Source organism: Sceloporus undulatus, chromosome 10 (genome assembly GCF_019175285.1).
Source record: "Sceloporus undulatus isolate JIND9_A2432 ecotype Alabama chromosome 10, SceUnd_v1.1, whole genome shotgun sequence".
Classification (NCBI taxonomy): domain Eukaryota; kingdom Metazoa; phylum Chordata; class Lepidosauria; order Squamata; family Phrynosomatidae; genus Sceloporus; species Sceloporus undulatus.
The window spans coordinates 4,742,847-4,770,822 of NC_056531.1; the positions used below are offsets into that span (position 1 = coordinate 4,742,847).

Genomic DNA, 27,976 nt, shown 5'->3' on the forward strand with positions numbered 1-27,976 from the left:
ATCAGTTGAATAGGACTTCTAAAATATTTTTAATTTTCTGTCTATTTTTTGCTTTTGAGTTGTTTTCTAACTTTTGAACTGGTTAGTTTTAGCTGAATTCTGTTTTAATGGAGATGATCAAACAGGGGATGGGAGCGAAACCAGTCCTTATCCCGTCCATGACAGCGATTGTGCGAAAGACATTCAAACCTTCATGCTGATCCTGGCATTAAACTGTCAGGGAAGTGGAATTGCATTAATGCCTTCTTCCGGGCAAGGATGGGACAGTTTCACTTCAATGACGGGACGATGACAGGATCAGTGCAATGTCATGTGAAAGTGTTTTGCGTGATCACAGTCGACCACAGTTTAATGACGGGACACTGACAGGATCAGCGCGATGTATGAAAATCTTCTCGCGATCGCACTATAAAAACGGGACAAGGATGTTCCGTTCCCCTGTCTGATAATCTCAAATGTGTTGTAAGCTGCCTTGGGTCTTGTAATGGGAGAAAAGTGGGATATAAATAAAATAAAATAAAATACATATTGGAATGGAACCATCTTGATTTGGAGCTTACCTATGGCAGGGCCTTTCAATAAATTCACTCATTATCCAAATCAGGAGCATGGCACGGCCCTCTTGGTTCAAGACAGTTAACATCTTTATGAGAGTCCTGCTGCACTGACTGCCCTGTTGAACTAAAACTCACCTTTCTCATGCAAACCAACCCCATGTGCCACCATAATTTTCCATGTTAAGGTGTTTGGAGCAGGACTGAGGAACTGCAAAGTCAGGACTCACAAGGATAGAGCAAATGAGAACTTGAGGGAGGGAGAGGGGCACCCTGTAAAACCCGGAAGATGAAATGTTTTCTTCCCAGCAGGGCTCCTTGTCCTACTGTGAGGGGGATTTTCACAGAAAAACCTCTGAATGCATTACAAGGAGTCATCACTCTTTTCATGTCACCTTGCTCTTCCAGAGGGAAATGTGTTTTTGAGCACTTTCCAGCCTTGTAGTTTTCGTATGTCTGATACTTTCAAGCATCTCATTAGGGAATTAGGACGATGAGAGTTTGCAGCAACCCACAATGAAAGGTTTATTTCCTATGCAGTGGGTGATATTTCAATGGGCTGCTCCTCTGCCCCAATTCTTTCTCAATTTATTGACTTTGAAATATAGAGGACCATTAGAGAGAGACGGGAAATTTCCGATTAAGATGGGCACCTTCCAAATCCTACGGGGCATGCATTCGCAACAAGTGGTATGGTCCTTTCTTCCTTCTGAAAAAAGTGATGCCGTTGTTGTTCAGTATTTGTATTCCATTGAGTTTTTCTGAACATTTAATGAGGGCATGCTTCAGAGGGTTTCTGTTCATGCTCTTCTGCTAGCACATGATGGCCCAAACCCTGGAACTCAATGAAAGGGACATCTGTGACTTACAACTCCAGTTGTATGTGTTCACAAAAACATTGAGGGTCTTCCCTTCCGTTTTGGATCCCTTTCCCCAGGACATTGTTTGGGACGCAGTAGAAAAATAACCTAAGTACATGAAACTGGATATGTGTGCAAGGAGAAATGGTAATTTCAATGAGACCTAGCTGCTGGGATAGTTAGTTTCTAGATCCAAGGGAAACTGGATGTTGATGCAAGTTGTGTCAGGGCCAGGAAAGTGCTGAAAACCAAGCGGGGAAAAGAAAGCTAGTTGTGGGTCAAGATCTAATTGCTTTTGTAATATCCTCCATATTCTGGAAACACGTTGCTCAGATTGAAGAGCAAGCTTTGAAGCCTGGGTTATATATTTGTTCATTTATTATTTATGAGCTGAAGTGTGCCTGGTGCACATCTAATACTCCGAAGCAATCCATGAGGTACCCTGTTTTCCTGTGCCGCCCCCCCCCCTTTTACTTCGGGAGCTTTACAAGCAATGCATCAGAGTACCCTTTTCTATTTTCTTACCCCCCGCCACCCTTTTAACCTCAGGAATCTTTGCAGTGGTGCCATAGCGCTCTCCTGTTTTTCGGCCTTTTTGGTGCCTCTGGAATTGTAGTTGCAATGCCTCAGACAACTCTCTCCTGAAATCCTGTTCTTAAAAATACCCCATATTTCCCAATGAGTAATGGCATCTCCATATTTGGTTTCTAGGAAGCCCCCCCCCCCATTTGAAATTTGGGCTTAGAATCATAGAGTTGGAAGAGACCCCAAGGGCCATCCAGTCCAACCCCCTGTCATGCAGGAATACACAATCAAAGCACCCCTGACAGATGGCCAACCAGCCTCTAAGCCTTATTGCACAGGGCTCCTGGAACGATACAAAAGGGGCTGGAAAGGGAATGGAACAAGTGGGGGTTGCATTTTACCACACACAGGTAGTCCCCGTTCCATTCCCTTCCATTCCCCATCTGTCCCAGAGGATGAGATTTTTGAGAACTGTTCAGAACAGTTCTCAAAAATCTCTTCCTCTGGGATGGATGGGGAATAGATGGGGAATGGAATGGGGATTTCTGGTGGTGGTGGCGGCGGCGGCGTTCTGTGTGCGGTAAAATGTGTCCCTCACACGTTCCCTTCCCAGCCCCTTTTGTACCATTCCAGCCAGCCCTGTGTGATAAACCCCTCTATTTAAAGACCTCCAAGGAAGGAGACTCCACTACCCTCCAAGGGAGTGAGTTCCACTATCAAACTTAGGGTGGAAAAATGAAATGCACAGATATAGGATGGGGGGACACCTGGCTGAACGAGTCTACATGTGAAAGGGATCTAGGAGTCCAAGTAGACCACAAGTTGAACATGAGTCAACAAGGTGATGCGGCAACTAAAAGGGCCAATGCAATTCTAGGCTGCAACAATAGAAGTATCAAGGGAAGAAATAGTGCCTCTCTATTCTTCTTTGGTCAGGCCTCACCTGGAATACTAGGTCCAGTTCTGGGCACCACGATTCAAAAAGGATGTTGACAAGACTCAAACTGGCCCCTGCAATTTGTACAACAACCCTAAATACTGTCAATTTTTGACGTGTTTACCAAGAATCCCCTATCAGTTATGGCAGCTTCAGGTTTTTGCTTCCAGGGATCTCCTCCCCATGAGATGTTGACTTTTCAAAATGAAACTGCGCACTGCTACTTGGATTCGACAGAAAGTACTCTGTCATATCTGGAGACACCGTTATGATTTCCCAAAGAGTTATGACTTGTCCCCCCCTCCCCTTGTACATCTAGCAATGCCTCATTTAGTTTTTTGACTCGAAAGCTGGCACCGCAACTTGGCCGATAACCAAAAACACTCTTGTCAGATTCGGAGGTGTCTAGCGCAATGTCCTGATGAGCTACGAATGCCGCAAACAGACAGACAGACAATTCTCTCCTACTGTCATTTAGGACATTTATATCTTACCTTTTCTCCAGTGAGCTCAAGGTGGGATACTTCGCTCACCACCTTCCCACTTTACCCTGTCAACAACCGTATGAATGGTGCCCTCAAAGTACAGACTGCCAACGTTCCCATACGACCACGACACTGAAGATGAAGGAAAGATGTCACTGGACCCTGGCTTCTGAGTGGCCTGGATCAAGACATATCTCTCACTCCATTGTGTGCTGTGTGGAAGGGCAGGGGACTTTTAGCATACCTTACACCCGTCTTTCTGGATATGGAATTTCATAACTAATGATCTAGCATCATTTGAGATGTCACAATGAGCAGTGGAGACTTGGAAGGTACATTTGTAAGGAGTCGCACTGACCTATGGATTTGAAATAAGGAGCCCTGGTGGCACAGTGGTTAAATTCCTGTAACTGCATCCATTCACAGCCACAAGGTTGTGAGTTCAATCCCAGGCTGGGCTCCAGGGTTGACTCAGCCTTGCATCCTTCCATAGGTTGCTAAAATGAGTACCCAGCGTGTTGGGGGCAATTGGCTTAAAGGTTATAAATCGCTTAAAGACTACTTAGGGCCTGAACAAACAGGCCAAAATAAAGCCGCTTCCGGTCACTTTGGAGACATGCTGTTTAAATCACACACATCTTAAGAGACCAGAAACTTCACCAAAGCTGCGCTCCAGTTCTTAGGATTGGAGTGTGGCTTTGGCATGGTTTCTGGCCTCTTAGGATGCATGCATCATTTAAACAGTATAGTTCCCAAGTGGCCTGAAGCAGCTTTATTTTGGCCTGTCTGTTCGGGCCCTTGGTTTAGTATGAAGCGGTATTGAAATATGAATGCTATTGCGATTTTGTCTTTGTGTTCATACACTTGGCATTCTGAAGACACATATTCATTGTTCTCGACCAAATGTGGAGGATTTCCTGCCACTTAGAGATGACATATAGGTGCTTCTAGAGCCCTATGATCATTATCAGGGCTCTGCTCCAGTTCTCCTTGCTTGCTGAGGTATCTCAGTGGCTACCTGGAAGCAGATCTTTTCAGTTTTAGCCTCCTCCCCTTGTGGAATAACCTCTCCAGAGAGGTCTGCCTGGAACGTACGTTGTTGTCTTTTTGGCCACAATGAAATGCTTTTTTAAAAAATCTCTCTCGCCTTTTAATCTTCCATATATTTCTGCTGCTGTTTTGAGTTGTAAGTACTTTCATCCACTATATTCTTGACATCTTGCTGTGATGTCTTTTATCGGCGTCTCTGCTGCTTGTAACTGAGTGCTGCTCTTTGGGCATTGAGTTACAATGCTGTTCTTTGGCTTGATTTATACGGATTGGGGGATTTGATTTGATTTCTTTTTTCTTGTACAGGAGCAAAAGTTATTGTACATTAACTTGTGCTGTGTTCACTGCCTGTTTCGTTATTTTTGAACACAGCGCATAGCAAAAGTGGTGGTTCATTAGCAAATAAACCCAGCTGTAAAGGAGGTATTTTGAGGGGATTTCATGAGCTTTGCTAGTTCTCACCCATTGCATCCCTGCAGTTCTTGTGACCACAACTCTGGTGTGGCACAAAATCTGGGATCTTCTTTGGGAGTTATTCCAGCATAATAAGGCCTTTTTTTTTTAGTGGTGTACACCATAAGACCTTTCGTTTTTCATTTCTTTTTAGTGGTATGCTGTGGTGACAGGGAAAATAAGTGCAACTCTTCCTCATTGCCAGAGACAACTGGTTTGTTGGCAATGGTTTGCTGGCAATGGGGACCTGGCAGGGCACCTTTCTTTCCTGACAAAGATGACTTTCAGTGCTATCTTCCCTATTGATAAAGTGTCCACAACCATTTCTGCCCTGATGCTATGCTGTTTAGGCTGCTGCCACATGTGCCAGCATATAATAATAATAATAATAATAATAATAATAATAATAATAATAATAATTTTATTTTATCCCGCCTCTCCAATGGATCGATTATACTGGCCAGCGGATTTGTAGCTTATGGGTGACAAGACCCCTTTGGTTGATAAGGCATTCATATTGACAATCATGGTTTCAACCATGGGCATCCAGAGAAACGGAAGTGCGTGCATCTGTGAGTCTAGAAAAAGGAGGCGTTGGATGACTGGGGTTCACCTGATGCTAACTGGGAAGGCAGTGAGTGAAACCCTACCACAGCAATAGACAATGAGGCAATTCAATGAGGCATCCATCCAAAATACCCAGAGGAATTGCTGTTAGGAGATGGCACCCCTAGAGGGCAGAAGCAAATGGCAAACTGGCAGGAGAAGCCGCATCCGCCAATTTCTTCAGATGCCCAGTTGGGTAAAAATAGCATCATTGCGTGTCCTTGAATTGACAAGAAATACAGTATGTTGCATTGCCTCCTGGCTGAAGGGTCAGACAACAGGGCAGTTGGCTTTAGCAGATGGGGATGCCAGCATTTATTGGATCTGGCCTGCTAGGTAGTGTCGGTTCTGGATGCTGCGATCACAGAATAGGTCCCAACCAGAAATACGTTTTCTTTTTTAAATTTCATTTCTTTTTTTATTGTGAGATCAAATCGTATAAAGACAAATGGGGAGACAACATAAAAAGCAAACAAACAAAAAAGACAAAAAAATGGGTGGGGAAAACAGAATGAAAATAAAAACATGACAGTAGAAAAGAAATCCATTAGTGGCTGTTAGCATCCATGATGGTGGGACAGTTACTCTAGGATTTAGATCATGCTTTAAAGGAGATTTCCAGGGTGCATTATTCCCCCCCTCCCCAGAAACAATTTTGCTCCCTGGAGAAATATTTTAATGTTCGGACAAAGATCCAAAGTGGATTCACTGCTTCACTGACAACAGATCCATCAGCTGCCCTCAATACATTGGAATTGTTGATGCAATTTTTAAACATCTACCTGGTTGAGGGTTAAACATTCTTACAGTTTTTAAACCAATGTGGCCTATGGCCTTTACAGCAAATCCTATGAGAAAACACTATCCAGGTCTTACTGTCACTAGGACATAAGAAGTGGACACTGGACAGCCTATGGATTCTAGATAGAGAGGGACACATAAACGGAAGGATGGATGGTCGGAGAGCAGAATGCGGGCTGAATGATGAATTGCTCAGACTGCAGCGCTAGGCCAGGGTTGGCAACTTTATAGGGCCAGGTGGACCCATAATGAATATAAACAAAATACAGCTATAAAACAAACCAATTTGTGCAAATGCTGGTAATGAAACGTAAGGACGAACTCATCATTTTTATTAACAAGAAAACAATGGAAAGGAACAGCCAGGGTTTAACTGACCCTGCTATTTGTGAGCGGCAACTTGACTTGCGATTACTATTTTCAGCAGCTTCTCTTGTCCTGCAGCATATGGACTTCTGTTGGTGTGTCCATGACAGATGTGCAGTCTTAAACATTGGCGTGCATACATTGTGAAAGCCATCATCCAAGAGTCCTTCTGGGTGTATTTAACAGAAAAATGTACTTCCAGACTGTTCACTGTGCACTTTTATGAGATTGCCTGCTTTCCCCTTCCACTCCGTCGAACTAAAGACATGTCTGTTGCTTTCCTGGTAGAATTAAGGCTGCTCCGGGTGTGAAGATAATAGACATCCGAGTCAGTGATCCAGATCAATGGGGAGTTCAACAAGATGTAGACAATGGAAGGACACAGACCACCGCCACCATTGTATGCGAACGCATCGATCCAAACACAGAGAGCAGGTAAGAAATCCAAGCTCTGTGTGTGTGCCCACAGTTGCCATTTGTAGTTAAGGGGGTGAGGGGGGGTGGGAAGAAAAATACCTTTACTGATGTGGCTGTTTCTTCGTGTTTGAATCCATGTCCAAAGCTAGTTACTGCTTTTTTGACACTTGAAAGGATACCTGGATGGCAGGCAAAGATATACGTGCTTCCTTTTCCTCTCTTTTAAATTGAGATGTGCACTCTTTTTCCGATATCTTTTGCACATTTCTGTCCTAGGCCAACCAATCTTCAGTTTGCTATTCAGACAAAGCACTGATGGTCAGAGGTCTGTGACTAAGCCTATTTATTTGTATTTTTAAAATTTATTTCAAGGATTTATATCCCGCCTTTCTCCCACAATGGGATTCAAGGCCTATCCAGTCAGCCAAAGGCAATTGCAATATAATATACATTGCATTCAGACCACTACATAGTAGTTTTTCTGTTCATGGACCACTGTCTTGAGGTCAGGGACAGAAGGTCCAGGACAAATATTCCCAATATGTTCAAGATTTGTTCACCCAATATGTACGGGTGAGCAATGTGTCTGCATGTAGAGCACATGGAGACTCATTGCACCCCTCACTAAGCCTTTGCAATCTTTGAATTTTCCTTCTTAAAAACATATGTTTTCCTTCTGTCTACTAACTTTGGCTGTGTCTTGTATGGGGGAATCATTGTGCCCCAGATGTGTATGGACGTTTGTCCAATTGCTGCTGATGTTGCTCCATAGCTTGGATTCCTTGACTTACCAACATGGAAAGTGATGAGCCAAAGGCAAAGTTCTTGATATAGCAAGGGAGTTGACAAGTTCATGAAACTAAAATGAGTGTTGAAGATGCTGGCCAGGAAATGTTGGACCAACAACAGAGAGACAAGTGGAGTGTGTAATAGCTGCTCTACCTTTTCCACCTCTTCCTGGAGCCTATTCCGCACCCTTATCTGTTGGGGTTTGAGGCTTGGAAGAACAGTGGATATTGTAAAACTGAGTCACTTCTAAGCCAAGGTCATGTCATATCTCTTGAACAGAAGTTGGTAAGTCAGCACCATAGATAGCTTCCAATGGGTCCTGCTGACTGGAGTGTCTTCTACTGGAACTGTGGAGGATTCGCCCTCAGCATGATTCCTATTAGCACCAGCCAGTGTGGACAGTGGTTGTGAATGAAGGTAGTGATAATCCAAAGCACCTTGAGGCTGTCAAGTTGAGGGAAACAACTACAGCCACCCCTCCATTTTCACAGACTTGAGATCTGAGGTTTTGATTATTCATGGAAGGGCGGCCTCCATTAAAGTTAATGGTGCCTGTGCCCGTGACATGTGCACATGGGTGCACACAGGAGAACACGGCTATTCAAAGATATGGGACTTGAATATATGCAAATTTTCAAATTCACCGGGGGTCCAGAATGGATCCCAAGCGAATTCAGATGGAGGACTGTATATTCAGTGATGTTGTCTCAGCAGAAGCCAGAAGCCATTTGAAGTCCCATAGATTTCAGCCAGTTCAGTGGCTGGCACTTATGCTACCAGACATGCATTAAGCTTTCTGCTCTGGGTTTCAGCTCAGACTCATCACCATTTTTGTTCCCAAAGTCATTGGTGGAATAAATGCTTTGGCGCTGGAAGCAGTGGAGGCTGGTGGTGCTGAGGTCAGTGGGAAACTCCATCTGTCTGGGTTTTAGTCCAAACTTTAAAGGTGCCATGGAAGGTGCTGAACGTATTTGGGAAATAGGATTCAGGAGTTTGGATAACACTTTCAATGTTCAGGAGAAAACCTGGAATGGCCTTTGTCTCCCCTCCCCAAATAGGAAATGGACTTCTTGTCACTTCTAGGTTTAAAAACAAAGGGTTGAGAGGGGCCTGGTTTGTGTGCAAATGGAGTAGATGCAATCCTTGGATCCCTGGTGTCTGCCTTCCCTGTGTGTACATAGTAGGGCTGACAGTGGTACCCTCCTCCTCTGTAGTCTTATCTGGTACCGGTTCTAGACACAGGCATGGGGTGAACTCTTATAGGTAAGTGGTGGGAGAAGACACACATTTGTGTCCGTGTTAGTCTTGCTAGTTTAAAGAACTGGCTTTGAGATGAAAGCCATGCAACACACAGTTGCTCTCATTTTGCAGCTCAAATAGTTTGTTCCCCTTGCAGACCACCTGTTCCTATCTACAGAAAGGGGGCAAAAGAAGGGAGAATTTTCTCCACTGATGAGAAGTTATACGGAGCTGTTATACTGAAAACACAGTTGGGTTGTATATTAAAAAGAAAGAATGCTATTTCATTCTGGTTTAGAAATTTCCATTTACTGTGTTTGTGACCCATGTTACATTTTAGAGCTGCATGAAAGAAAAATCACATTAATAGAGAAATGTTGAGGTTAAAGGAAGAATGGAATGTAATTTCCATCGGAAGGAGAAAAATATTTTAATTGAAGCAAGGTAACTTAAAAAATTTAAATTAGCAGTAAACTTGGTGCGAATGCTAGAAGCTTTGCTAATCCATGAAATTATACCTGTCACAGTAACTTAGTTTTTATTAACGCCGTTTTCTGCTTTGTGTCGAACTACTAAATTATACAAAAGCAATGAATCTCAAGTTAATTAATACTCTGACCCTTTCCTTTGTGAGATTAGTTTTAATATTTTTTGGATTAATTAAAGTATGCAAATAGAAAACTCCGAAAGATCAGTTCCAGATTTGCAAATATTGTTGCTCTCAGAATAAATATTTAACTTTGATCTTTCTTTTAATTTGGTGCTCTGGCTTACCTTGCTGTTAGTTTAGAAGATTCAACTGCTCCCATAACAAAACAAAAAGTATTCCCCGCTGCAAAAAACCCCAAAACTCCCCCCAAAGACCCCTGCATAATAGTTCAGCATGAAGACTATAGTACCAGGTTTCATGAAGATGGACTTCTGGCAAAGGATGGGTTGCACCTCACAGCAGTGGGCAGAAACACTTTTTGTTAAGAGTCTGGAAAATCTAATCCGGAGGGCTTTATATTATGTTATGTGCGGGAGGGAGGCACTGTTCTTTAGGACAGAAGTTCAACAAGTGTTAGAGGTAATAGTCTGATTGTAATACAGAGAACAAGGAAAATAGTACAAGATCCCAACAGTGGAGGGGGGAAACCTTAAATACTCCTAGGGAGCTAGGAGGAATGGTCCATGGCCTTAGATGTATATGCTCTAATGCACAGAGCATGGAAAATAAAGAAGATGAACTTGAACTCTTAACACAGCAAAGCAAGTATATAATAGGCCTCACTGAAACCTTGTGGGATGAGTCACATTTTATCATTTAGTAATAGAGGGGTATAATCAATTGCAGAGAAATTGACCAAATATGAAGGGAGGAGGAGAGGTATTATATGTCAGGGATATATACACCTGTGAAGGGATCCATGACTTAAATCCTTGAAGCCTGGTTGAGAGCATCTAGGGCCCCATACAGACAGGCCAAAATAAAGCTGCTTCAGGTCACTTTGGAGGTATGCTGTTTAAATGATGCATGCGTCCTAAGAGTCCTGAAGCCTTAGGACTGGAGCTTGGCTTTAGTGCGGCTTCTGGCCTCTTAAGATGCGTGTGTCATTTAAACAGCATACCTCCAAAGTGACCTGAAGCAGTTTTATTTTGGCCTGTCTGTATGGGCCCTAGGTGAAAACTGAGGGGTAGAGAAACAACAGTGTGGGGTGAACTACAGATCCCCAAGCCAGACTGAGGACTTTGATGATGCCTTCCTAAAACAGATGACCACACATTCAGGAAAGAGGGACGGTAGTAATATTTGTTGGAAGTCAAACTCTGCCAAAAATTTAAGGTCCAACAAATTCCACAATTGCCTGGCAGACAAGTTCATTGTCCAGAATGTGGAAGTGGCAGCTAGGGGACAAGGTATTTAGATCTTACCCTAACCAACAGGGGTGACTTGGTTAATGGGGTGGAAGTGGAGAGATCCTTAGGTGGGAGAGATCATGTTTTCCTGGAATTCATTTCCTGGAAGCAGAAGCTGAGCATAGTCAGACTTGCATTCCAGACTTTAAGAATGCTTATTTCAATAAACGTATGGAAACACCTGGCTTGAGAACAGTGCATGCAAAAGGGATCTAGGAGTCTTAGTAGACCACAAGAGGAACACGAGTTAACAGTGTGATGCAGAAGCTGAAAAAGCCAATTTGATCCTAGGTTGCATCAATAGGATTGTAGTACCATGAATCACCAGACCGGGGGGTGGTGGTGGTGGTGGTGGTGGTTAGTCAGTCCAGGGATTTCACTGAAAAGATGTAGTAACATCTGACACATCTGTAAAGCCTCTTTACGGAGTATTTCCTGCCTCTTTACTGAGAAGTTGTAGTAATGCAACTCTACACATGGGACAGTGGACAGTGGTTTCTGCCGTTAGGTGGTATTGGCTCATAGAATCATAGAGTTGAAAGAGACGTCAAGGACCATCAAGTCCAACCCCTGCAGGAATACACAGTCAAAGCTACAGATAGTCCATCCTAAGAAGGGCCTTAGTAGTGGATGGTGGAATGGTCCTAGCCTAGAATGGAGGAGTTGCGGCACTGGTAGAAGTAGAAGCTGGATCTTTCGTGGTGGGAAAAGAGAGGGAAGGATGTGAGGGAGGAGCACAGCCAAGGGACCCAGAAAGGAAAAGATCTGGGGGAAAAAGATAATGGCTAATGTGTTGAGAACTAGAGTCCTTCCCTTCCACCAAACTTGCTCATACCTTGTACAAATTTTAAGACCCTTTTAAAGGGACAGTTGGAACATAAGAAGACTCTACCTGGAGAACCTCAAGGTGCTATCTAGTTCAGGTTGTGGTTTCCCACACTACCAGACAGATGCTTTCAGGAAGGCATCATGCTGACCAAGAAGACTGAGATACAGCTGCAAGCACTGGCCTTTAATGATACGATAATGTTAGTTTCAATTAGCATTTGACCTATCCCTAATGAACTTCATGTTTGCAAAAGTGAAGTATAGGAAGCCATCAAGAGCCATTAGAGGTATTGTGGGTGCAACAACAACAAAAAATGAAGCCCTCTTCTCAAATTTCCAAGGTGGTTGTTGAGTACCCTCAACTCACTAAGCTGCACTATTATTTTCTTCTGTACTTCCTGACCATAAAAGTCACAATATACCCTGAAGTCAGATGAACAATGGCATTCGACGGTAATGCATTCATGACGCTGGCCTTTTACTTCTTCCTGCAAGTGCTATCTTTTTGAAACCCCTTTTCCAAATTTGCTTACTTTTCTAATCTTTTCCCCTCCCGTCCATGGTATTATCCCTTATCGCCGTTTTTCCATCTCAAGTTCTCCAATTTGCTCGCACAAATTGAGTGTTCATTAAGATATTTTAAATTAAGACCTTTCATGCAAAGTGTGTCACATATTTCTTCTCTCTCTCTGCAAGTATTTTTTTTATTAAAACAAAACTCCTTATCGCAATGTCTCAGGCGGTTTACATTATATTCTATTAGAAATCCATTTTGTTGAAGGTTGTCGCAATTCACTGATTAAAGCTTTTTCCCAGGGTTTTGCATTGTTCAGAATACATTTATGAATTCACCTCTTTAGTAGTCAGACGCATACTATACGCTGGTATTTCACTCTCTCTTTGATAATGTCATCCAGAAGAATGTGTTTTTCATATATATATATATATATATATATATATATATATATATATATGTGTGCTTTGTTGATATTCTTATATTGTAATTTGGAAATGTCAGGTAGAGGTGTGAGAGCAGAGAAAAGTATCCAGGCAAGATTGACTGTTCCCCAGGCCAAGAACAGATTTGTGCCCTAGACATTTTACATCAGGGATGGGAAATTGGGCCCCTCTAGATGTCATTGGAGCACACCTATGTGCTCTAGCACATCCTATGTTGAGAGATCATGAGATCCGCAGCCCAACAGCACATGGAGGGGCACAGTTACCTATGTTTTTTATATACCCTTGCAAGGTCAGAGGGAGCCAACTCATTGCTTGGGTAGATGGAGTCACCCTGGATGGATGAAATTATGTGTTGGTGGGAGTCCATGAGGCTCTTGGAAGCATCTTCTACAATCCGGAATGATTCATAACATCATACCTTCCAACGTTATCTGGGTCCAAATAGAGATATTCACCCCAGTTTTCAGTCCAGGGCTTCCGTCATGAGCCCTACCACTCCACATTTACGTAATGTTAAACGTTGGATGTTGTCATTTCCTAGCCAGTCTCCAAGATGTGTGTTTTGAGTTAAATCAGCTCCAGACTATGTGCAGCATGGGATCCTCTAGTAGCTATGGATATGTATTTATCTCCCTGTTTGTTAGAGCTGAGACATCTCCGCTCTTCTCCACTCAGAAACCTAACCTCTACATAACATGGAGAACTAGGCACTGAAGATAACTATTGCTTGTGCTAAGAACATTTTTGTCAGGTAGCACTGGTGTGTGTGTGTGTGTTTATATGCATGTTAGGATAGTGATCGCCAAAAAACATAGGGGGCAGAACCGTTATCAGTGAGGCTACATAATTAGGTGTGGAAGGCATCTGGAGGATCTCAATTCTAGCCCAAGTGACCATAAGCAGCTGGTCCACTTAGCACAATGTTCTCTGCACCTATAGTGGGGAGCCATTTTGGGGGAATGAATTCATTGTTATGATTTAGGGGAAGCCCCTTCAAAAGGTGGGTGGGGCCAAAGGTAAAATGGTGGGATCAAAAATACAGGCATATACTATTGTTTTGGATCATGCCTTGGACACGGAAGCAGGAGGAGTGAAGATAGGAGGAAATGAGCTATGCAGACGACACTGTACTACTAGCAGAAAATATTGCAGAGCTGGAACAACTACTAAGAAAGATCCAATAAGAAAATGCAAATGCAGGCTCATTGCTCAACAAAAAGAAAACAAAAATAATGACCACAGAAGATCTAGACAGATTCAGCCTAGGCAATGAGAAAATGGAAATACAGTTGGCCCTCCTTATCCACAACAGATTCAATCATCCACAGCTTGATAATATTCAACAAAAGGAAAATTTCAAGTATCAAACCTTGATTTCCCCATTTTATATAAGGGACACCATTTTGCTACGCCATTGTAGTTAATGGAACTTGAGCATACAGGGATTTTGGTATTCACGGGGGTTCCTGGAACCAAACCCAGCGGATAACAAGGGTCCACTGTAGTAAAAGAGTTTCCGTACCTTGAGTCAAACATTGATCAGAATCAATTTGTGTTGGATTATAAGTCCCGTCACTCTGGCTGGAAACTCAAGGGAGCCATACATCCAAAATACTCAAGAGCATGAGTTTGCCTACTTCTGATTTCCTACTGACCAGCAGCAGAGTTTCAGACAGGAGTCTCTCAGAGTCTTTCTTTCAGTTTCTGGGGACTAAAATTGGGGCACGTGGTGTGCAAAGTATGTTCTCTCTGCGTGAGATATAACACTTCCACACAGTGGCTTCTGACGTTAGTCTTTTTTAGGCAGATCCCAGATATTCAGGACTGGGATTAGATTTTTTTAAAAAAAGAAGGGAGGGAAAGGGGAAAAAATCTAAATAGGTACAAGTGAATAGCTGTGCTTCTAGATGTAAGCGGTAAGTACACTTGGGACATCCAATGGGTGCGAAGCATGCTCATGTTAACAGCATCTTAGGGGAAAAGGTTTTGCATTCTGCAGTTGTTCCTTCTGTGACTTTGGCCCTGTTTTTGTTTCTCAGACCATCTTAAGGCAAATACCTGTGGGTGGCACACACATGGTTGCTCAGCAACTTAAAGCACACAAAAGATTGCTATAGGAGTGGAATGGAAACCCTTTGTTCCCAGGGACCACTTAGGGTGAAAGGAAAGAGAACGGACAATTTTCAGGGATGAAAATGCAGGAGAACAATCAGGCCCTGTTTTCTAATAAGTAAAGCTGAATATACGGAGATGATATCTGGGCCTGCTTTGTTGTCAGTTGAAAGGGGCGGGGGGAGACAAGAACAGGAGAATGAAATGCTTATATAACAGCTATCTTGCATGATTTAAGCAGAAATTGGAAAAGAAGTTACTTTTTTGAATTCAGCAGTTAAAAAAACATGTATTTTCCAAGACCCGATAGTTTTTCGACTATGGGTCTTGGGTTCTTGCAGAGGAGAGTAACTAGCAACTAGAGGAAATGTGATGGGCTCATAGGTCTTATTTTGATGGTGAAGGGTCTACCTAGCTCAGCTTTCTGTTTCCAGTGGACAGGGAGATACCCCCCAAAACTCACAACAAGCAGAACCTGAAAGTGATAGTTGAGTTCATATACATTATGTCCCTACACTGATATGCCTCCGTCCTGTGGAATTTTGGGACTTATAGTTTGGCAAGGCTCTTCAAACTCTCTGTTAGAGAGCTCTAGTGCTCTAGTTCAGGGAAGAATGTGAGGTCTCCAACAGAGAGTTCAGAGACACTCACCAAAACTACAAATCCTACAATTACGTAGGATGGAGGCATAACAGTTCAAGTGGTATCAAATGGCTATAAAAGTACAGTCTGCCCTTCCTTTATGTGGGGGATCCATTCTGGACTCCCCCACATATACTTGAGCCCCATTTAAATGAATGGGGCTCGTGCATGTGGTGGCGCGGTGGCGTGCGTGCACCATGGGCATACACCCCATTATCCCTTATGGGATGCACCGGTGAAAGCCGCATAAAGCGCGCCTGCATATGTATAGTACGAACTGTATAGTACGAACTAGGAGCCAGCATTTGGTTATCAGATATATCAGGGCCACCCCAAGACAGTTTTTGGTCTGAAGCAGCAGTGGCTTGAGGCTTCAATGTCAGCAGGGGAGAGAATTTACTCCAGATTTTAGTATAAATTTCAAAGGAACTATCTAAAGTATTGAACCTCCCACTCACATGGATGCCACTAGCTACTACTGATGTGAAGTGAAGGACAAGATGGTCCTCTCCCCATTTCACATACAGAACCTTATTGGCTTGTCAGTTCAATGGTGGGTAGTGCCAAAAAGTCAAATGTATAGGTCCAAGAGCATGTCAAGCCTGAACTCTCCCTAGAAGCCAAGATGACTAAACTGAGATTGTCATACTTTGGCCCATAACTCACTAGAAGGTAAAAGGCAGTAGGAGAAGAGGAAGACCGCATTCCACATGGATAGACTCGGTCAAGGAAGCCACAGTGGCCCTGAGTCTGCCTGACCTGAGCAGGGCTCTTGATAACAGAGTGACTTGGAAGTCTCACATCCATTGTTGTAGTTGTGTGCCTTTAAGTCATTTCTGACTTATAGTGACCCTATCATGTTTTTTTTTTCTTGTCAAGTTTCTTCAGAGGCCATTGTCATTCTCTGAGGCTGAGAGAGTATGACTTGCCCAAGATCACCCAGTGGGCTTCCATGGCTGAGCCTGAATTCAAACCCTGGTCTCCAGAGTCATAGTCCAATGTTCAAATCACTACATTCGTCCCGCCACATTTGTGGCTTTGACTTTTGCGGCTTTGATTTATTCACAGGTTTTATTAATATGTTCTCTCTAGGAATATCTTGGTCCTCCAGTGCAACTTTGTGGTCAAGTTTAACCAAAAGTTGCACTGAAGGATCTAGAGATTTCTAGAGAGAACACTCAACTAGGTATTTGTAGCTCCTCCAGCGCAATTCTGTGGTTGACGTCTGGGAGATGCTCACCACAGAGTTGCACTGGAGGATCTAGAGATTCCTAGAGAGTTGTTCTCCCAGGTAAAAACATAGTATTTTTGTTATTTGCATTTTTCCACATTCATGGGGGTCCTGTGCCCCTAACCCCAGCGAATGTGGAGTGACAAATGTACACCATGCTGGTTCTCACATCCATAGAGTCACCATAAGCCAAGGTTGACTTGAAGGCAATTAACAAGAAGAACAAACATGGCTAGCTTTTGATTTGGGAAGGAATCTCTGAGATTGGACAAAATAGTCACTGATCATCTTTATATTTATATCAGTCGATGCCGCTGTTGGAATGAATTCTTCCTTATGCTGTGGAGCAAAGCAGAGCATTTTGGATATCAAAACATGCCCTTTCACGTAAGGAGATTATTTTGTCTATCTCTTGTTGGTGGCACCATTTTTGTATCTCAAACAGCCCACCTGTGTAGCAGTAAAACCTTTGCAGAGTAGCAGCAAACAAGAGAATCAGAAGAGGATACAGGGCAGGAGGGGACCACTGCTGTAAGATCTTCCTCATCTTTCTCAGAAAACATTTCCAACTGTACTTAGAGATTACTTCAGTACTTAGATATTTTTATTTATGACAAACCAGCGTACTAGTTTGAGGCAGTACATCTTCAAATCAAGTTAGAAAGCTGTGATGCTCTGTCTCTATCCAGCTCAAAGAACAGACTGAACGAATGAATGCAGGAAAGTTTTACTGAATGCTAGGTTCAGCACAGTAGCAAGTTTCATTGCCAGATCTGAGGCTACAACCTAGGATGTCATTTTGTGCAAACTTGTTTTCTGCAGCCCCAGAGATGAGCGACTTTTTAACATGGGGGAAATTGGAAGGTTTACCCAGGGTCAATCCAAAGTCGTCCATGGTATTTCACGTAATTTCGCAAAAGAATATCAAATGACGCCGAACGCAATTGGAAGGCAATCCAAATGCAATCGTGGGTCATCGCAGAAATAGCTAAATTTGGCAAACTAAATTTGGCAAATTCCGCAGCGAATTCAAAGTCAATTCGAATTTGCGCTGGTATTAAACACATCTCTAGTTCAGACATGAGATCCCCCCTTAGAAACAGACTACAATTCCCATGATCCTTTGTTGTTGCACTTTTCCTTCCTGTACTCCCTGGCTGCCGAGAGCAAAGCAGCTGTTTTGGAGGAAAGATCGGTGAATGCATTCGCATTTGCGCTACTTTCTCTTTGGGATGGACGCTGTGTTGTCTTTGCGTGTGATGAGCTAGTGCGTAATTTTGTGCATTTTCGAACTGGTCCCACTTTCTTCTTCTTTCGGGATGGTGATACATTCCTCCCATGTGAAAAAGTCCTAGGACACAGAACAGTGGATTCAAGCTACAGGAAAAGAGATTTCCCCTAAACATTAGAAAGAACTCCCTAATGGTGAGAGCTGTTTGACAGTGGAAGAAGCTGTCTCAGTGAGTGGTAGACTCTCCTTCTTTGGAGGTTTAGTTCGGAAAGATATGTCGGATCTCTCGATCCACGATTTTGTAAAGATTTAACACGTCCATCCTTTGCCCACTTGATAGGTTTCACCAAGGCCCTCCCACCCCATATCTAGGAGAAGATTTCCTATCTATGAATCTGGCCCAGAGAAGAAGGTTTTTCTTGGGAAACACATTGGAGTTTATCAATAAAATGCAGGCACTGGTTTCACTCATGGGTTTTTTTGGGGGGGGAGGCCAGCTCAACAGCCAGACATCAGTATATTTTTATTGTGGGGATTGTATAATAGGACACGGAAAGGAAAGCACAAATTCAAGGGAAGCACCCGAATTCAAGGGAAGTCCTTTTGGATGTGGGCATTGGAAGGAGCTGCTGATGGGAACTGAGGTCCAAAGCATTTGCTGCCTGAATAGCCCAAGCTGAAGAGTTGAAGACAAGACGCAAGCTTCTCTTTAGACTAACTTCTCACTGCTGGCCCCAGACCTGTTGTGATGTCTATGAAGCCTAGCTAACACAATAAAACACACATATGAACACACATATGCCCATTAACTATGGCAATGAAGGATATGTGACCAGGATGGTGAGGGGTTGGAAAATCAAGTACTATAGGGATGGACAGATGCAAAGCCTGAGTAGGGTTACATTGGAGACGAGAAGGTTCAAGGAGACTGTGTATATCATGGCTCCCATGTCAGTGAGGTAGTGAATCTGCTCTAGGTTTTAGTCTGAACTTTAAAAAAGATCTCCAGAGTGCTGAGCCTATTGGGGAGGTATAGGGTTTGGCTCCTTGGATAGCCCTATTGCTGTTGGAGACACCCATCTCCACTGATGTATGGTTAGCCCCGCTCGTCCTTTCTGTTTCCAATGGAAAGCCACGCAGTCCTCTCCATTTAAACACAAACAGTTTTACTGGTCCCATTTGGCCACCCCTCCCATTGCACTTTCTGGTCATGGAGTCTTTATTACTTTGTCAAATGCTCCTTTCCATTGTAATAAAGCAGCACAGCAAGAGGAAAGCTAAACAAAAATGTTACAAGCCTTGACCAGGCTGGGGCTGGGGTGGGGGTACTGATCCATCTCTGAGTAGGTTCATCTGCGTTTGGGGGAGGCAAGCCTAGGGAAGTCACGCCAAACAGTAATTATTTGGAGGACACCAGTCAATAATCACAATGGCCTGTCTCCACTGGAGATTTTATTGAATCAGCAGTTGGCCTACCAAAAGAGGAGGAGGAAAGGGAAAGAGTTTAAGGGCTTGCTGGCCAGTAGAGGCTTCATGTGGTTACCTGGCTATTAGATTCCCAGCAGGAGACAGCCATATAATTTCATTGTTCCTAACCCAGAATGAAAACAATTCTGGAGGCTGTTCATCCCCCCTTCACCTGCCTGTTTTCCAACTCTGAGACACTATTTCAGGATTTCAAGTATCAACAACGAAAAAAAGAGGGATAGAGAGAACCATACATTTCCAATGGAGGCCGGCAGTTCCGATGTCAGTGAGATGGCAAATCCACTCTGACAGTTTCAGTTTGAACTAAAGGACCTATTCAAAGTGCTGGCTGGTCATTGACTGAATAAAAACCTATCTATTCAAAGTGCTGGACCAGCTCCCTAAAACAATTCTGCACCTTGGATAGGTTCTTTTAGGCTAACATTCAGAACAGATTCGCCACCCCACTGACATCAGAACCACAACCTTCCACTTTTTCTAAGATCCATTATTCTAAAACCATACAATAGTTCAGGACCAAGTAAGCCATCTCTCTCCATCTGTTGAGCAGCTATAACCTTTCCTTCCTTCCTTCCTTCCTTCCTTCCTTCCTTCCTTCCTTCCTTCCCATTGCATAGCTATTCCATTTCGCCACTTTGGTACAACAATTTTCACGCATGATTTAACCCCGTTGTGAAAAGACGACTGATAGCCATGCATGAATCATTTCCAAATACACTGCGTGTTGAATGGCCAGAGATGTTGTACATGTCTCTTTATGTCTTGAATGCTTTAAAGCTACTTTTAGTTCAGTGGTGTTTTACCATGATAGTAATTTCACTGTTTTAAACTGTTCTTTAATATAATGTCTGGTTTTTATCCATATTCTGCTGTAATCTGCATTATACGATGTCTTGGGTCCTATGAACAGAACAGAATGGAATAGAATGGAATAGAATAGATGAATTTTTGTCCGAGTTACAAAAAATTAGTCCTTAACATGAATGCAACAGTCATCAAACAGGTCTATGGTACTAGCTTTATTAGTGATATCGAACTATTTGTACTCTCTGCTCTTGTATGGAGTAGGTGACAAATAAATAACAGGAACCCTTCTGGATGAATGGCCCGAACAGACAGGCCAAAATAAAGCTGCTTTGGGTCACTTTGGAGGTATGCTGTTTAAATTATGTATGTGTCATTTAAACTATGCTGTTTAAATGACACATACATCTTAAGGGTCCAGAAGCTGTGCCAAAGCTGCACTCCAGTTCTTAGGATTGGAGCATGGCTTTGGCGTGACTTCTGGCCTCTTAGGACGCATGCATCATTTAAACAGCATACCTCCAAAGTGACCCGAAGCAGCTTTATTTTGACCTGTCTGTTCAGGCCCTAAGTGTTCCACCAAGACTGGCGCGTAACACAGTTGCCTGTGGTGAACCAGGAGATATGGACAAATCCCAGAAATAAGACTGAAAGTAAAAGCCGAAGGACAAACCAGGAGGCAAGATCCAAGGAGCAAGCAAAATCTGCAGAACAATCACATAGAAATAAAGCTATCCATACTTGCTGATCAGAGGATGTTTCAGAGCCAGTATGTATCTTTATGGTTTGCGTGGATCATAAGTATATTGTTTTAATATGAATATTCATCTTAGTATGTTGCTACGTATTTGTGTGTATGTCTATGTAACAGATTAATGTTTTTAATGTCAAAATGTTTAATAAAAATACATTTTTTGAAAAAGAAAATACTTTCTTCCTCCACCCCGGAGGAGATTTCCAGTAGCGCCCTGGATGTGAGGGGCATCCATTATGGGCCGTGGATGTGAAGAACAAAAAAACAATGGAACGGAGCCCATTGGGAACGCTCTCCTGTTGCACTCATTCCAACAGGTTTGCATTTGCCTGCCAATGCCAGCCCCTTCAGCTTTGTCTTTTGGATTGTTGTCGAAGTGTAATTATTTGCAAAAAGACTCACGTTTACAATTTGACTTTTTAATTAGTTTTATGTGGTGCGGGGTTGGAAGGGTGAAGGTTAGAAAGGGGAGCGGCGGCAGGGAATTTTACATGCAAACGGTACCATTGATGTAACAGTGGCAAGGCTTTTTAATTTCAGGGTAGGATAGTTTGCATAAATAAGGGCTGGATTTTCTCTCTGTGTGTATGTGAAAGGGGGGGAAAAGCAGTAGAGGAGGTGTGGGTGGAAAATAATTTGATTTTTCAAGCATCCCTGTGACACTTCAACGTTGCCGTATTATTCCCCTGGAAATGCACCTGTACTTTGTGTCAGATTTTAAAGGGAACTGGGGCGGAAGTTGGTAGGCTGTTGCTTTGTTAGCCCAACAGAAGAGAGAAGTCAGGGGGATTTTTCATCTGACCAAAGCAAGGAGTAGGCAAACAACAATGCATAGATCAGTCGTCTTCTATGTTGGGCCACTATGGCGTGATGGCAGTGGTTGGAGCATCTGTTTAGTATTAGGGACTAAATCAACTTAAGGAGAGACATGACAGCATAGCTTGGAAGTCACACATTTCCTGCAATATATAATGAGGGCACACCAATGACTCTTTTGCAAATGCTGGCAAAACGTCAGGAATAAGCTCTTCTAGAACATGGCCACAGAGCCTGGAAAACCCACAAAGAAACTATGAATCCTGGTCATGAAAGCCTCCGACTTCACAAAGGAAGGCATGCTAAGGTGGAAAAATATTTGCATCTGCTCTTACAGTGTTAAGTGACCTTACATAGTCTGCTAGAGAAATTACAACTACTGAAAGATTCTTTCATATATATATAGACATAGATAGAGAGGGGTGGTGGTGCCAACATGGCATTGTGGTTTCAATGTTGGACTGTGACTCTGGAGACCAGGGTTTGAATCCCAGCTTGGCCATGGAAACCCACTGGGAGACCTTGGGCAAGTCACCCGCTCTCAACCTCAGAGGATAGCAATGGCAAACTCCTTTGAAGAAATGTGACGAAAACCCTGTGATCAGTTCAGTTTAGGGTCACCATAAGTCGGAAATGACTTGAAGGCACACAACAACATCCGCACATACATATGCATTGCTAGAGGCAAAATACTTTCTTTGTCCCTATTTAGACCCTCTCAGATTGGCAATGGGAAGTCATGGCATGTCACTTCTTTCTGCATTTTGAGAGAACCTGAAAAGGAGAACGGAGGCCATTGGGTGTAGTGTGGGGTTGTGAAGGTGTGGTGGGGGTATTTTTCCCCCATGTTGTCACATGTTGAAGGGTCTTCTATGTGGATTTGGGACCAAAATTGTCCCCAAAACATGCCCATTTTTTAAAAAAATCGGGTGTTGGAAGGTTTTGCAGAACTGGTGGAGGGCTTCAGGGGCCAGAAAAGTGGAATGTAGGATCTGGTAACATTAGCAGACTACGTTTCCCAAGGTTGTGCGCTTCCTTCTTCTTGTTGCTGTTGTTGTATGCCTTCAAGTTGTTACCGACTTATGGCGACGCTAAGGTGACCCAATCATGGGGTTTTCTTGGCAAGATTTGTTCAGAGGAGGTTGGCCAGGGCCTTCCTCTGAGGCTGAGAGAGTGTGACTTGCCCAAGGTCAACCAGTGGGTTTCCATGGCTGGGCCAGGATTTGAACCCTGGTCTACAAAATCATAGTCCAACGCTCAAGCCACTACACCATGCTGGCTCCTTCCTTACCCAACCTTTTTTGCAGATGGTGGAATGTTACATTCAGCTAGCTTGAAATAGGATCTTAGCCAGAAAGAGAGAGAAAAAGAGAGGGAGAATATGTGGCATGTGTGTTTGTGTGTGCATGCCTGTGTCTGTGCATGAGCGAGAATGTGTGCGCAAGAGTGTATGAGTGAGAGAGAAGGAAATGTGAGCACTCTCTTCTGTTAGCTGTTGCTGTGATGGGAATGCACACTTCAATTGGCTTTAACTGACATCTTGCACATGAATCATCTATTGCAGGTTGAAATCGCTATTGAAAGAGTTCTGAAATGGAGGAATGAGACAGAATGAAAATTTATGGCAGAGCAGCCAGATGTCCTAACTGTCAAAGAGGACAAGGCACCACAAACCGTAACTTGTGAATAATGTAAAAAAATACCCAACCTCATCTTCACAGTGCCCCTGGCAGTGGTAACATTTGAAGTGACAGCACTTGTCAGGTCAGTCGTAAGGAGAATCCGAAAATGCTGGCAGCTGTATTAATCTATGGGCCCAAACAGACAGGCCAAAATAAAGCTGCTTTGGGTCACTTTGGAGGTATGCTGTTTAAATGCTGCATGCGTCCTATGAGGCCGGAAGCCACGCCAAAGCCACGCTCCAGTCCTAAGGATTGGAGCACAGTTTTGGCACAGCTTCTGGTTTCTTAAGATATGCATGTAATTTAAACTGCATACCTCCAAAGTGACCCGAAGTAGCTTTATTTTGGCCTGTCTGTTCAGGCCCTATATCAGTAAAACAGTTCTAGGAGTTTTCATCTCCGCCAGCAACAGGTCTTTGGTAAAGCTAATGGATCTCAATTGCCCATTCAAGACCAAGTGCCTCCCTCTCGCAAACAGTTTGCATTGCGCCAGGGAGAACTCACAACAACATTCTGGATTATTGCTGGCACAATCCATCCTTCCATGGCAGCTATTGCGAGGTACTGCAATAAAGCTTTGCTTCTTTTATTCTCACATGCAAGCATTGCTCTGCTTTGGGTGCGCTTAAAACTCTGTTTCACATGCCCCAAATGCTCCGCTCATGGAAATTTAGCTCAGCCTTAGTCATTAAGAAGATGATAATAAATCATATAGGTGGACTAAGCTGCGTTAGATACTGCCGTTGTCGACATGTAAGCGTGAATTAGCCCTGAATCAAGCTGAGATGCATAATAAAGAGATTAGAGGGGAATTGCTTGGTACTGGATTCTATGTAAAAGAAGCAGAGGAATCTGAGCTCTACAGCAGCTTTGATGCTTCATTTATCAGTTTATAATTTTGTAAGCCAGCCAGTTTGGAAGCCCTTGACTCCCATTTAGACTTCCATTATGGAGATGTTGATATGCTTACTTAACAATCAATGCATTAATGTATAAAAGCTAATAACCAGTTTATTAGGCCTAGAGCCAGAGCTGAAACCCATTTGATTGTTGCAAGATGCTGCCACTGAGACTGGCAAGCATTTAAAAGCTGTTGCTTTGATTTATTTGGGTTCCCTTGGTGCCAAATATATTTTTCAAAGCTAAAACAGCTCAGCATTAACTTTGCATGAATTAATGCTGGCCTTTTGGCATTGTCCTGATGATATCCCTCATGTTCTTTTTAAAAGGTTTGGTTCAAAGCGGATTGCTCGGATTGTTATAAAACACAATGCATAAATACAAACATAAATCATAAAAAATAAAAATGGAAAGGAACAATGGAAATTATCCATTAATGGATCGTGTGAGGATTCGTGCTTGCCAGTTGCTCATTTAGAAAACGTTGTCATGGAAAACAGGGAAAGGGCAGCGACAAGAGCCAGCGAAGGCAAGTGAATATTGGATTTGAAAACCAAAGGATTAGACAGATGTTGGTTGGAAGAACTGTGGGGTCAATGTAAGTACTGTACTTTAAATCATATGGTGAAAGACAAGAGTTTAATCTGCCCTGGAAGTACTGACACCCTTCTACTCTCTCATCCATCCAGCCTTTAGTATGAGCACCAATAGTTATGCCTACTAGTGTTAACAGTTTTATTGGTTTGGCCCAATAAAGGTATCACTGATTTTTGGATTTTGGATGTTATTGTAAAAGGCTTTAAATATTATCACTAGCACCTCGAATTGAGACTGGAAACATCTCAACAGCCAGTGTAATCCCCGCTGAACAGGTGTTATGATATCTGAATGCACTTCCAGGGAGCAGTCTAGCTGCTGCATTGCGCACTAGCTTCAGTTTGTGAGGGGCTGTACAGACTGCCCCTTCTAGAGCAAGACTGGGGCCACGGCAACTGCACACTGTGGCCCTGATCTCGCCTTTCCGCGATGCAAAAAGCAGCCGCAAAAAGTGGCTCCTTTCTAGCTGTGGAAAGGGTGCTGTAGCTGCTGGCGCCGCGGCTTTTCGGTGCTCCTTTAATAGAATCATAGAATGATAGAGCTGGAAGAGACCACAAGGGCCATCCAGTCCAAGCCCCTGCCATGCAGGAACTCTCAGTCAAAGCATCGCTAACAGATGGACATCCAGCCTCTGCTTAAAGACCTCCAAAGAAGGAGACTCCACCACACTCCAAGGGAGTGTGTTCCACTGTTGAACAGCCCTTTATGTCAGAAGGTTCCTCCTAATGTTGAGGTGGAATCTCTTTTCCTGTAGCTTGCATCTATTGTTCCAAGTCCTGTTCTCTGGAGTAGCAGAAAACAAGCTTGCTCTCTCCTCAATATGACATCCCTTCAAATATTTAAACAGGGCTATCATATCACCTCTTAACCTTCTCTTCTCCAGACTAAACATCCTCAGCTCCCTAAGTCGTTCCTCATAGGGCATGGTTTCAAGACCTTTCAACATTTTAGTCGCCCTCCTTTGGATACACTCCAGTTTCTCAATGTCCTTTTTGAATTGTGGGGCCCAGAACTGGACACAGTATTCCAGGTGGGGCCTGACCAGAGTAGAATAGAGTGGCACTATTACTTCCCTTGATCTAGACATGTAGGCACAGCGCCAGAGGAGCGCGGTGACGCCATATGGTATACCACGTGGCATCACACCGGCCTGGGGGTGGAATCAGGGCATGTGTCGTATGGACAGCATACCCTGACTCCATCCCTAGGCCGGCCTTGATGGCCAGTCTGTTCAGCCCCTGAGTGATGTTAAAGGGGAGCTGCACATAGAATGCATTGAAGTAGCCTAATCAGGACAATTACAGCTAGTTACCCCTATCCAGGAAAAGCTGTAGCCAGTGGACAAGTCAAAGCTGGTGCCAAGGAATCTGAGCCACCAAGTCTATCTGGGCTTCCCGTGACAAGCATGGACTCTCAGACTATGCACCTGTTCCTTCATGAGGAGTCCAAACCCATACAGGGCATGCAACTTACCCAGTTCCTGGACTCAAGAACTGCCAATCCAGACAGGGATTCAGCTTCAGTTTATTCCTCCTCATCAGCTCATTTCAGCATCCAGGTATTGGTCCAGCACCTGCACAGCACCAGCTGACTCCGATGACATGGATAAGTAGAGCTGAGTGCCATCACCATAAAGCTGGAACATGTCTACAGAAGGGCAACCAAAATGGTGAACGTCTGGGAATCATGTCCTATGAGAGTGTCTCAGGAGCTGGTTATGTTTAGCTTAGGAGGATAAGAGGTGACATGATAGCCATGTTTAAATATTTGAAAGGCTGTCATATGGAAGAGTGAGCAAGCTTGTTTTTTGCTGCTCCAGAGACTAGAATATGGAGCAGTGGATTCAAACTTCAGGAAAAGAGATTCCACCTAAACATTAGGAACACTACTAGTGATGATTGGGGAGTACATAGAATAGACAACATTCTGGGACAGTGACTTGAAATCCTAATGCAAATTCTTTGATATGGTGCATTTTAGTGCATTTGCTTACATTATTAGGAATGAAGTACTACAGCGTGGAGTAAGTGGGGTCATATTGCTATATGGAGAAAAGGGCTTCATTCTAAACAAGGTTCAGGTTACCCATTGAGCGCAAATATCTAATTCTTGTGTAAATAGAAAACAGTGGTATTTTGATTCTGAGCCCCTTGGTTTTCATCCCGCTCGCCTCCTATTTACTTTTGAAGCAATGTTCAGTCACAGGGTTTGGCTTTGAAAATGTGCACTCGCTCTCACACACACATGGGTACACATTCCCATGACATTTTGAGGTAGTCATGTTACCAATATATTTGAAGGGGGGAAGGAATCTCTTAGTGTCAAGAGAAGGAAATATGTTCTTCCCGCTTTAAAAGATGGGTTTTTAAGTAGGAGATAATGAATGCAAAATGCTGCAGTTAAAATAGCTATCTCTATCACTCCGTCTTGATCCTATCTGTAGCTAAGTTGATGGTTTGTCTGTCAACCTCAAGTGTTGGCTGTAAACGCATCCGAAACCAAAAACAAGGGGGAAGACACTGTAATGACAAGAAAAAAAATAGAGAGAGAGAATCAGTTGGGGTATGGGAATTGCCTTATTTTATTGATGTGTTTTAGAGGAAACCTCTTTAGAAGGTATTTGCATGAAAAGGCGTGCATCTTGGTGGCATTGGGCCAAAAGTAGATCCTCAGCAAGGTAGCTCCATGAAACAGACAATCATACACAAACAAGGACAAAATCCTAAACCCAGGCAATCCAAATTCTGAGGCAAAGGGGGGAATTGAATTCTGCAGTCTGAATACTTTATGCAAATTTTGTAATATCTTTTTCCAAGCCTTTCATTCTCCAGCTGTACCGTTTCGTGGAACATCCCCGAGGAATACTCGCTGGCTGGCGACCATCCTCAAGAGTTTTGATCTTTTCAGTAAGTTTTCTAAAACAAAACAGACTGGAACGCTTTGTTAT

General features: G+C 43.3%; 1 protein-coding gene across 2 annotated transcripts in view; it reads left to right on the forward strand.

The window, feature by feature from the left end:
• The window catches only part of TMEM132B (transmembrane protein 132B), a 368,667-nt gene that overhangs the window by 150,791 nt on the left and 189,900 nt on the right, over nucleotides 1-27,976 (forward strand). For both annotated transcript variants that reach the window (XM_042441369.1, XM_042441370.1), the window contains exon 3: nucleotides 6,926-7,072. In XM_042441369.1, coding sequence (XP_042297303.1) covers nucleotides 6,926-7,072 — 147 coding nt within the window. The remainder of the gene's footprint in view (nucleotides 1-6,925; nucleotides 7,073-27,976) is intronic.